At 42.0% G+C, this 12,344-nt stretch overlaps 1 protein-coding gene across 3 annotated transcripts in view; it reads right to left on the minus strand.

Annotated features, from left to right (window-relative positions):
- The window catches only part of trappc9 (trafficking protein particle complex subunit 9), a 292,659-nt gene that overhangs the window by 170,518 nt on the left and 109,797 nt on the right, over window positions 1-12,344 (minus strand). For all 3 annotated transcript variants that reach the window (XM_014177784.2, XM_014177781.2, XM_014177782.2), the window contains one exon: window positions 7,417-7,569. In XM_014177784.2, the coding sequence (XP_014033259.1) occupies window positions 7,417-7,569 (153 nt within the window). The remainder of the gene's footprint in view (window positions 1-7,416; window positions 7,570-12,344) is intronic.

A 12,344-nucleotide genomic window follows, 5' to 3' on the forward strand; every position in this document is an offset into this window, starting at 1 on the left:
CGTGTGGAAATGATAACAAATGAGTGCAGGAAATGTAGAAATGTATGACAATTATTTCTGGTTGAAGTTAGATTGAACAGCAGTAAACAATCAGAATGGAAAAATCCCCATTGAAATCACTTAACTTGAGGAGTCTAGGTAGACGATATTTAGCCTATTATATGTGACTGATTACAGGGTCCTAGGCATTTGACATTAGTTCCTACTTCACAGGAGGACCGTTTAATTATTCCATTTTTTGGTTGTTGCAGAAATGCCTTCCTGAACATGTGAACTTTCATGTGCCTTAAATACAAATGTGTATGTGATATGTAAATATGAATAACAATACTAAATTACAGGCCTAGTTTAGCCAAGGAGAAAGCATTGAGCTACAGTCACCTCAAATTGTTGTCCCCCTTCATAAATGAGCAAATAAGACTGTATAAAATAAACAATACAAATACTGAGCTACAGTGAATGTATGCTCCAGTGAGTGAGTGAGTGAGTGAGTGAGTGAGTGAGTGTACAGAGCTAAGGGGTATACTACAAAGCAGGATCAGTGAGTTAGCCAGTTAACTGATAAATATTTTAAAATAACGTTTTATTTTTTACAAAGACAAGCTTGAACGGTGTATGTGACAACAACACAGATATAAATGGGTGTTGTCTAATTGAATCAACAAACAAAAACACATATCTAAGTTCCGCAGTCTTAATGAACCAGAAAATCTATAGTTATTTCTGGTTGATTATCAAAGTTCTGGCTAACTCATTGATCCTGCTTTGCAGAACCCCTCTGGACTCAAGAGAAGGATAAACTGGTCTAGGTAAGAAACAAAGAATGTACCTCTCGGCTCCTCTGAAACCCCGTTTTCAAGAACAAAGGAAATGACATCTTGTGCCTGAGCCAGGCCCAAAAATGAAGGGATGATTTGCATGGTCACGTTGATATAGACTGCAGCCATTTAAATGTGACATGAGAACTTCTAAGGTTCTTTATAAAGTTGAAGTCGGAAGTTTACATACACTTAGGTTGGAGTCATTAAAACTCGTTTTTCAACCACTTCACAAATTTCTTGTTAACAAACTATAGTTTTGGCAAATCGGTTAGGACATCTACTTTGTGCATGACAAGTCATTTTTCCAACAATTCTTTACAGACAGATTATTTCACTTATAATTCACTGTATAACAATTCCGGTGGGTCAGAAGTTTACATACACTAAGTTGACTGTGCCTTTAAACAGCTTGGAAAATTCCATAAAATTATGTCTTGGCTTTAGAATCTTCTGATAGGCTAATTGACATCATTTGAGTCAATTGGAGGTGTACCTGTGGATATATTTCAAGGCCTATCCTCAAACTCAGTGCCTCTTTGCTTGACATCATGGGAAAATCAAAAGAAATCAGCCAAGACTTCAGATTTTTTTGTTGTTGATACCTTCAAAAGTCTGGTTCATCCTTGGGAGCAATTTCCAAATGCCTGAAGGTACCATGTTCATCTGTACAAACAATAGTACACAAGTATAAACACCATGGGTCCACGCAGTCGTCATATCGCTCAGGAAGGAGATGCGTTCTGTCTCCTAGAGATGAATGTACTTTGGTGCAAAAAGTGCAAATCAATCCCAGAACAACAGCAAAGGACCTTGTGAAGATGCTGGAAGAAACCGGTACAAAAGTATCTATATCCACAGTAAAATGAGTCCTGTATCAACATAACCTGAAAGGCCGCTCAGCAAGGAAGAAAGCACTGCTTCAAAACCGCCATAAAAAAGCCAGACTACGGTTTGCAACGGCACATGGGGACAAAGATCGTACTTTTTGGAGAAATGTCCTCTGGTCTGATGAAACAAAAATATAACTGTTTGGCCATAATGACCATCGTTATGTTTGGAGGAAAAAGGGGGAGGCTTGCAAGCCGAAGAACACCATCCCAACCGTGAAGCACGGGGGTGGCAGTATCATGTTGTGGGGGTGCTTTGCTGCAGGAGGGACTGGTGCACTTCACAAAATAGATGGCATCATGAGGAAGAAAATTATGTTGATATATTGAAGCAACATCTCAAGACATCAGTCAGGAAGTTAAAGCTTGGTTGCAAATGGACAACGACCCCAAGCATCCTTCCAAAGTTGTGGCAAAATGGCTTAAGGACAACAAAGTCAAGGTATTGGAGTGGCCATCACAAAGCTCTGACCTGAATCCCATAGAAAATGTGTGGGCAGAACTGAAAAAGCGTGTGCGAGCAAGGAGGCCTACAAACCTGACTCAGTTACACCAGCTCTGTCAGGAGGAATGGGCCAAAATTCACCCAACTTATTGTGGGAAGCTTGTGGAAGGCTACCCAAAATGTTTGACCCAAGTTAACCAATTTAAAAGCAATGCTACCAAATACTAATTGAGTTTGTGTCAACTTCTGACCCACTGGGAATGTGATGAAAGAAATAAAATCTGAAAGAAATAATTCTCTCTACTATTATTCTGACATTTCACATTCTTAAAATAAAGTGGTGATTCTAACTGACCTAGGACAGGGCATTTTTATTTGGATTAAATGTCAGGAATTGTGAAAAACTAAGTTTAAATGTATTTGGCTAAGGTGTATGTAAACTTCTGACTTCAACTGTATATATCAACGTTTGGAGTAGTGAGGGGCAGAGGAGAAGAATCTCTCCACTCCATCCATTATTCAAATAATCACCGCTATTTTAGTCAGTTAATTTGCAAATCAGTTCCAATACCGATCTCAAACCTCCAACACTTTAAGGAATTATTTCAAGTGCTTTTTACAGTATGACAATCAGACAGTGTCACTCAAATGAGCCGAAGGACAGACACAAAATATATCATATCAATGCAGACAGACAGGGAGGGAGAGAGGGGGAGAGGGATAGCAATAGAGTGAGAGAGAAAGTATAAAGATCAGAATGCTTCTAACACACCAAGCATGCCGTGAGCTGTAATTTATTCTCCTAGAAAGAGGGAGGAAGCGAGAGAGAGGTAGAGAGAGAAAGAGATGGAGAGAGATGGAGGGAGAGAAAGAGAAGGAGAGAGGGAGGGAGATGGAGAGAGCGGGAGGGAGGGAGAGAAAGAGATGGAGAGAGAGAGAGTGAGGGAGAGAGAGATGGAAGGAGAGAAAGAGATGGTGAGAGAGAAATAAATGGAGAGAGACGGAGAAGAAGAGAGAGAGAGAAAGATGGAGAGAGGGAGGGAGGGAGGGAGAGATGGTGAGAGAGGGAGGGAGGGAGAGAAAGAGAGAGGGAGGGAGGGAGAGAGAGAAAGAGATGGAGAGAGAGAAAGATGGAGAGAGAAGGAGGGAGATGGCGAGAAATAGATGGAGAGAGAGGGAGGGAGGGAGAGAAAGATGGCGAGAGAGGGATGGAGAGAAAGAGAGACGGAGAGAGATGGAGGGAGAGAAAGAGATGGAGAGAGATGGAGGGAGATAATGAGATGGAGAGAGAGGGAGGGAGGGAGAAAGATGGTGAGAGAGGGAGGGAGGGAGGGAGTAAGATGGAGGGAGAGAGAAAGATGGAAAGAGAGGGAGGGAGGGAGGGAGGGAGGGAGGGAGGGAGGGAGGGAGGGAGGGAGGGAGGGAGCCGCTAGCTGTTGATGCTTATCGCCAAGCCGAATGTGCAGCTCAAGAGGTGAAGGATCCATTCAATTCCCACACAGGGCCAAGGGCCTACTTTATACATGCACATTCCAGCTGTCTGGGGTCAGTAAATGAAAGCAGCCTTGAATGCCTCAAAACCATTTCTGAAGTGCTACCACTTAGGATGAAAGGAAGGCGTTATTTATACTATTATAGGTGCTCTTTCACAACAAGACGCCCCGATGTCGTCATGAAAATAAGTTGTCTTTACCTGGCTGTGACAGAGACCGCTTCGCTGTAACGAGTCTTAACAGGCACAAAACCAGGGAATGACATTATTATACACAGAAAAATAAGTCTTTAACATGTATTATGCCACATTGTTCTCTCTGGAGTGCTCTTTCAATAGTTTGCAGTGAATTCAAATTCAATGCAATTCCAAACCTCAGTCATATTAGCACACTGTCTGTTTGTGCAATACTTAATCAACCCACAGCGCCAAGCACCACCACCACTAAATTAGCTAAACAATAAAAATTGTAATAATCCTCAGCAGTAACCATGTTAATGCAATCATGAGGGGGAAAAAACGATGTATTAGGACTTGGGAGTAGCAGATGCACTATATTTACAAAAGTATGTGGACACCCCTGCGATTTTGGGTGATTCAACAATTTCAGCCACACCCGTTGCTGACAGGTGTATAAAATCGAGCACACAGCCATGCAATCGCCACAGACACTCCAACATTGGCAGTAGAATGGCCTTACTAAAGAGCTCAGTGACTTTCAACGTGGCACCATCTCAGGATGCCACTTTTCCAACAAGTCAGTGCGTCAAATTTCTGACCTGCTGGCGCTGCCGCGGCCAACTGTAAGTGCAGTTATTGTGAAGTGGAAACGTCTAGGAGCAACAATGGCTCAGCAGAATGGACCGCTGAGTGCTAAAAATCGTCTGTCCTCGGTTGCAACACTCACTACTGAGTTCCAAACTTCCTCTGGAAGCAACGTCTGCACAATAATTATTTGTCAGGAGCCTCACGAAATGGATGAAGCAGCCGCACACAAGCCTAAGATCACCATGCGCAATGCCAAGCATCAGCTGGAGTGATGAATCATGCTTCACCATCTGGCAGTCCAATAGACAAATATAGGTTTGGCAGATGTCAGGAGAACGCTACCTGCCCCAATGCATAATGCTAACTATAAAGTTTGGTGAAGGAGGAATAATGGTCTGGGGCTGTTTTTCATGGTTCAGGTCACATAGTTCCAGTGAAGGGAAATCTGAACGCTACAGCATACAAAGACATTCTAGACGATGCCCTTGTGCACAAAGCAACGTCCATACAGACATGGTTTGTCGAGATTGGTGTGGAAGAACTTAACTGGCCTGCACAGAGCCCTGACCTCAACCCCATCAAAATTGGGATGAATTGGAACGCTGACTGCAAGTCAGGTCTAATCCCCCAACATCAGTGCCCGACCTCACTAATTCTCTTGTGGCTGAATGGAAGCAAGTCCCCGCAGCAATGTTCCAACATCTAGTGGAAAGCCTTCCCAGAAGAGTGGAGGCTGTTATAGCAGCAAAGGGGGGAACAACTCCATATTAATGCATATGATTTTGGAATGAGATGTTCGACGAGCAGTTGTCCAGATACATTCGGTCATGTAGTGTAAGATCCAGTAGAACATAGCATCGGTCCAGAACGTCACCAACAAAATACAAAATGGTTTCACAGGTTTTTTGTTTAACCTGTTATGGCTAGGGGGCAGTATTTTCACGGCTGGATAAAAAACGTACCCCATTTAATCTGATTATTAGTCCTGCCCAGAAACTAGAATATGCATATAATTATTAGCTTTGGATAGAAAACACTCCAAAGTTTCTAAAACTGTTTGAATGGTGTCTGTGAGTATAACAGAACTCATTTGGCAGGCCAAAACGTGAGAAGATTCTGTACAGGAAGTACCCTGTCTGACCATTTCTTGAACTTTTTTGCCATCTCTATCCATTACAAAGGATCTCTGCTCTAACGTGACACTTCCTACGTCTTCCATAGGCTCTCAGAGCCCGGGAAAAACCTGAATGTCGTCATTCCAGCCCCAGGCTGAAACACATTATCGCCTTTCTCAAGTGGCCGATCAAGGGACTGTGGGCTTAGGCGCGTGCACTGGCCGCCCCCGTCTTTGTGTTTTTTCCTCTGTTTACCGAAAAGGAGATTCCCGGTCGGAATATTCTCGCTTTTTTACGAGATAAATTGCATAAAAATGTATTTTAAACAGCGGTTGACATGCTTCGAAGTACGGTAATGGAATATTTAGAATTTTTTTGTCACGAAATGCGCCATGCGCGCGACCCTGATTTACAATTTCGGATAGTTTCTGGAACGCACGAACAAAACGCCGCTATTCGGATATAACGATGGATTATTTTGGACCAAACCAACATTTGTTATTGAAGTAGCAGTCCTGGGAGTGCATTCTGACGAAGACAACAAAAGGTAATCAAACTTTTGTAATAGTAAATCTGATTTTGGTGAAGGCTAAACTTGCCGGGTGTCTAAATAGCTAGCCCGTGATGGCTGGGCTATGTACTTAGAATATTGCAAAATGTGCTTTCACCAAAAAGCTATTTTAAAATCGGACATATCGAGTGCATAGAGGAGTTCTGTATCTATAATTCTTAAAATAATTGTTATGCTTTTTGTGAACGTTTATCGTGAGTAATTTAGTAAATTGTTAGTAAATTCCCCGGAAGTATGCTAGTTCTGAACGTCACATGCTAATGTAAAAAGCTGGTTTTTGATATAAATATGAACTTGATTGAACAAAACATGCATGTATTGTATAACATAATGACCTAGGTGTGTCATCTGATGAAGATCATCAAAGGTTAGTGCTGCATTTAGCTGTCTTCTGGGTTTTTGTGACATTATATGCTAGCTTGAAAAATGGGTGTCTGATTATTTCTGGCTGGGTACTCTGCTGACATAATCTAATGTTTTGCTTTCGCTGTAAAGCCTTTTTGAAATCGGACAGTGTGGTTAGATTAACGAGAGTCTTGTCTTTAAAATGCTGTGAAATAGTCATATGTTTGAAAAATGGAAGTTTTCGGATTTTAGAGGAATTTGTATTTCGCGCCACGCCCATCATTGGATATTGGAGCAGGTGTTCCGCTAGCGGAACGTCTAGATGTAAGAGGTTAAGGAAGCCCTGTTTGCTTTATCTCCTTTATTCAGGGGCAATAATTACTGCCCCGCTAATTAAAACATTAAAACTGTATGTTAAATAGCCTCAAAGATAATGATTGAAAGTCAGGTGCAGAGAGAGAGCGAGCGAGCGCGAGAGAGAGAGAGCACTGAGTTAAACACGTCCGTTCAGCTCCTATTCTCCTCTGATATCTTCTCATGCATGCAGGAGCAAATCACATGGGAGAAAGACTACAGAGAGAAAGAGTGAGAGACCGAGAAAGGCAGACGACGGCAAAGAGAGAAATCAAGGTGAGAGGGGAGTCTGCTGTTTGCATGGTTACCTCTGTTGAATGTTGGATGAGTCTCAACACACCTCTCTGGAACACTCAGCTACTGGCTAGGGCAGGAAACACAGACTCAACTCTGCATTCAGTTCATTTTGAACCAGTGCTATGGGGTCATGGAGCTGAGAACCCAATGCTCTCCAGAAAGGCAAACCCAAAATAGATAAATAGAAGTGTGCTCTATTGGGAATACCTGCCTAAAAGAGTTTAGCTTCTACTGGTTTCAATTGACAATGTTGGTCGGAGAGCACCTGGATAATGTTGTTTGGGAGACCTTTGCGGCCCATCTGGAATTTAAACCACTCACCATCGTTGAGGTCCTGTAGCAGGTTCTCTCCTCCAGAGAAGTCCAGTCTGACTTTGATGTTGACGGTGAGGGTGACAGACTGGCCTGGCTTCAGAGGCAGCTGAGACACCGCCTCGTCTAGGTCCCAGCTCAGGAACTCTCCAAACAACTTCTCTACAGGAAACAATACAACAAGACAACGAATAAAGTAGTGCACAGAGAAAATCTTCAGAGTCAGACTTTGGGGAGACAACAGGCATAGATAATATATATATTGAGAGAGAGAGGAGAAGTAATGAAACATTATACTCTATGAATCTCAGGACAACCTCTCGGAGGTAGTCACTACCTCATTATTCGTATGTATTTGAACCTTTATTTAACTAGGCAAGTCAGTTAAGAACAAATTTGTATTTACAATGACGGCCTACCAAAAGGTAAAAGGCCTCCTGCAGGGACGGGGCCTGGGATTAAAAATAAAAATACATTAAACAAAAATATAGGACAAAACACACATGAGAGATTACACTACATAAAGAGAGACCTAAGGCAACAACATAGCATGGCAGCAACACATGACAACAACATGGTAGCAACACAACATGGTAGCAGCACAAAACAGGGTACAAACATTACTGGGCACAGTCAACAGCACAAAGGGCAAGAAGGTAGAGACAACAATACATCACACAAAGCCACCACAACTGTCAGTAAGAGTGTCCATGATTGAGTCTTTAAATGAAGAGATGGAGATAAAACGGTCCAGTTTGAGTGTTTATTGCAGTTTGTTCCAGTCGCTAGCAGCAGGGAACTGAAAAGACAAGCGACCCAGGGATTTAAAGAATAATAGTATAATAATAGTGCCCTTCTCAACTCACGTCTAAACTGTCCAAACTTTGTTATAGAAACAAAGACTGTTTGTTCTTGAACGAGTAAAAGAGGAGAGTCCTAGTGGACTCTCTCCCAGCACTTATTGGACCACAACAAACAAGATGTTCCTTCAGCAAAAAAAATGCATCCTGAGTTGCACAGTTTTTGCACAGAAGCTAAAATGAATCAGAAAACAATACTGGGTGGTAACTTTCAAGTCTAGTTGGATCTTAGCAGAACATGACAGGGAAATGACAGGGATAAGACACAACTTTACATGGTCTAACATTTTCAAAACCAGGAAATAAGCAGGATGCCATCTCCAGCGTTTGTACCAACAGGTAATTGAAATGAAATTTGTTCTGCATATGTAAGCATCTAGCTGCTGACACAGACTGATCAGGAGCTTATTGCGCTGCTGGCCATTTCAGCATCGAGACGAGAAGATTCATAGTATTACTTGCATATTATTGACATTTAGAGGGCATCCAATTCCGTGTGTGTGCCTTCATGTGTGTCTACATCACAGCGTAAACCTGCTCATCTGATGTTTCGAGGCTGAAACTATGACAACCCTGGGTGAAAGGTTAATAGCTGCCAGTTGGTGGTTGGCAGGTCAGCTAACTATCATCACTCAACAATAGCAGTGTTGCACTCCGTCCGTCCGTCCGTAAGACTAAACAGGCTGATTTATGTTGAATGTTAAACCCTGCAAGCCCCTGAGACTTATGGGTGAGTCAGCTGCTGCCACTTGAACCAGGCTGGATGGATGAAGGGAACAGAACAGCAAATGAATGATGCATCAACTGAATAACCCATGTGGCTTTGTCTTAAACAGGTGTGCTCTACAGTGCACTGTAGCACCCGCTGGGTTCAAAGCAACAGGCTGGTAATACACTAACCAAAGCAGTCTCGCTTATTTGACTCTCTATCCTTCTTTATGTCTTTATTTATATTGTTCAGTCTCCCTCTTCATAGTTCTCTCTCTCTCGCACTCTCCCTCTCTCATAGGTAATTGTTATTTTTTATTCTGTTCATTTTGCTGCAGTGATTAATGACAAAATACTGAAATTGCTAAATATTCCTGGGATGTTATGCCAGTGACCAGCAGCCTAAGAATACCTGCTTACAGTTCTCCATTTGCATTTATTTTTGGTAATACCAATTACCCCACTGAAGACATTCTTTAAAAAAGTGTACTTGGTCATAACATACTTTATATGGGCTAATTAAATTAATAGACTATAAAGGAAAGTTTCACATCTTCCTATGTCTGAGGGGGGTTTTAACCTTCCACACTTGTGTAGTGAGTTGATACAATTCAAAGGATTTTACTTGTGACATATAGTTAAATGCCCTAAAGAGGAACAATGGGTACTGTATTGAAGATGCACATGTTCATACCCAGAATATTGCTGTGTCTATTTCCTAAGGATAAAGCTAAGAACATGAACAACTTTCTAGTTAAGAACATTATAACAATATGAAGAAAATGAAACGTATTCTACAAGACGCAATATCACTCCCTAAAAACACAACGCTATGGAACAATCCTTGGATAGATTTTCAGAATTAACACATAAATTCGTCTACATGGAAAACTAAAGGCATAGAAACCGTAAATAACTTGGTAACAAGAAATACATTTATTTCCATGACAAAAAGTTACATATCACGAAAGCCAGGTTTCCTCCAGATGTGACACTTGGCATTTAGGCCAAAGAGTTCAATTTTGGTTTCATCAGACCAGAGAATCTTGTCTTTATGTGCCTTTTGGCAAACTCCAAGCAGGCTGTCATGTGCCTTTTACTGAGGAGTGACTTCCATCTGGCCACAATCCTGTCTCGGAGCTCTACGCATTCCTTCGACCTCATGGCTTGGTTTTTGCTCTGACATGCACTGTCAACTGTTGGACCTTATATAGACAGGTGTGTGCCTTTCCAAATCATGTCCAATCAATTGAATTTACCACCAACTCAAGAATACTCAAGGATAATCAATGGAAACAGGATGCACCTGAGCTCAATTTAGAATCTCATAGCAAAGGGTCTGAATACTTATGTAAATACGGTATTTCTGTTTTTTATTTGTAATACATTATGAAAAATTCAAAAAATAATGTTTTTGCTTTGTCATTATGGGGTATTGTGTGTAGATTGATGAGGGGAAAAAACAATTTAATCCATTTTAGAACAAGGCTGTAACGTAACAAAATGTGGAAAAAGTCAAGGGGTCTGAATACTTTCAGAATGCACTGTATATATAGCATTTTTATTTTATTTAACCTATTGAGACGGGAAAACATGTTTGTTATGAAGCTGATCATGTGCTCTTTATAACAGAATGTTACAATTAGGTGAACAATTTATGTTACCTGGATGTGAGGTCAGAGACCCATTTTGGCTCTTAGACGATAATGAAAGATGCATGAATGGACTACAGGTACATTTGCTCTCTGACCCCGTCATAACACATCAGCATTATTACATCTATCCCTCGATGTTTTATCCAGGCCTTAGATCTTCAAGCACTGAGCCCTCACATATACATGGAGGAAGAAGCCTTTCCATTAGCTTTACCTGGTCCATTGAGAGAGGAAAAACATGACCAGAAGGTATGTTGTAATGATTGTTTCTTAGTATGCTTGGTGGTGGTCATCAACATGCTACACATATCTAATGTTCTGGAGAAACGTAGACTGCAGGGAATTGTTTAGGGATGTCAATGTTGTGGGCATTCGCCGCATTACCCGCATATGAAAGCTATGCCTAAGTATTGAAGCATACTGAGCAAGGCGAGATAGAGAGAGACAGAAAGAGAAGAGAGAGAGCAGACAAAGATAGTGAGTGCAGAGAGAGAGCAGGAAAAGCACCTCTAAGCCAGACAGCTACAGCATGCTAGAGTGGGTTGTGTCTGAACACCAGGTGACCTGCTTAGAGCAGGGCTGAGGCCAGGGCCGGAGGCCAGGGCCAGGGCAAGTCACCATACGGCTGCCTGGATGCAGCTGGAGCCAGTTCAAAGCAGCACTATTTAAAAAAAAAAATTGTAGGGAATAGGGTGCCCTCTGGAATACAACCTAAGCAGAGACAGATACACTCAGTTGGAGGAAAACAAACATAACCTCCAAAGCTATAAATGTACCGTAGCAAACTTACAGTGGTTTAGTATTCTTGACAGGTGCAAAAGTGATGTGAGAATCTCTCTGTGGCTGAAATCCCTGTGAACGACAAGGCCCTAATAGCTCAAAATGGATGTACTTTATTAATCGGGCATGTAGGTATCATCAAAAATAAACGGTGGATGACTTTACTGAGCTGAACATGGACATGGGCATGCTGGATGTCATAGTAAAAAAACTGAGTTTGTTTACAGTCATGGCCAAAACCTTTGAGAATGACACAAATATTAATTTTCACAAAGTCTGCTGCCTCAGTTTGTATGATGGCAATTTGCTTATACTCCAGAATGTTATGAAGAGAGTGATCAGATGATTTGCAATTAATTGCAAAGTCCCTCTTTTCCATGTAAATGAACTGAATCCCCCCCAAAAAATGTCCACTGCATTTCAGCCCTGCCAAAAAAGGACCAGCTGACATCATGTCAGTGATTCTCTCGTTAACACAGGTGTGAGTGTTGACGAGGACAAGGCTGGAGATCACTCTGTCATGCTGATTGAGTTCGAATAACAGACTGGAAGCTTCAAAAGGAGGGTGGTGCTTGGAATCATTGTTCTTCCTCTGTCAACAATGGTTAACTGCAAGGAAACACGTGCCGTCATCCTTGCTTTGCACAAAAAGGGCTTCACAGGCAAGGATATTGCTGCCAGTAAGATTGCACCTAAATCAACCATTTATCGGATCATCAAGAACTTCAAGGAGAGTGGTTCAATTATTGTGAAGGCTTCAGGGCGCCCAGGAAAGTCCAGCAAGCGCCAGGACCGTCTCCTAAAGTTGATTCAGCTGCGGGATCGGGGCACCACCAGTACAGAGCTTGCTCAGGAATGGCAGCAGGCAGGTGTGAGTGCATCTGCACGCACGGTGAGGCGAAGACTTTTGGAGGATGGCCTGGTGTCAAGAAGG

This window comes from Salmo salar, chromosome ssa27, assembly GCF_905237065.1.
Source record: "Salmo salar chromosome ssa27, Ssal_v3.1, whole genome shotgun sequence".
NCBI classification, from domain to species: domain Eukaryota; kingdom Metazoa; phylum Chordata; class Actinopteri; order Salmoniformes; family Salmonidae; genus Salmo; species Salmo salar.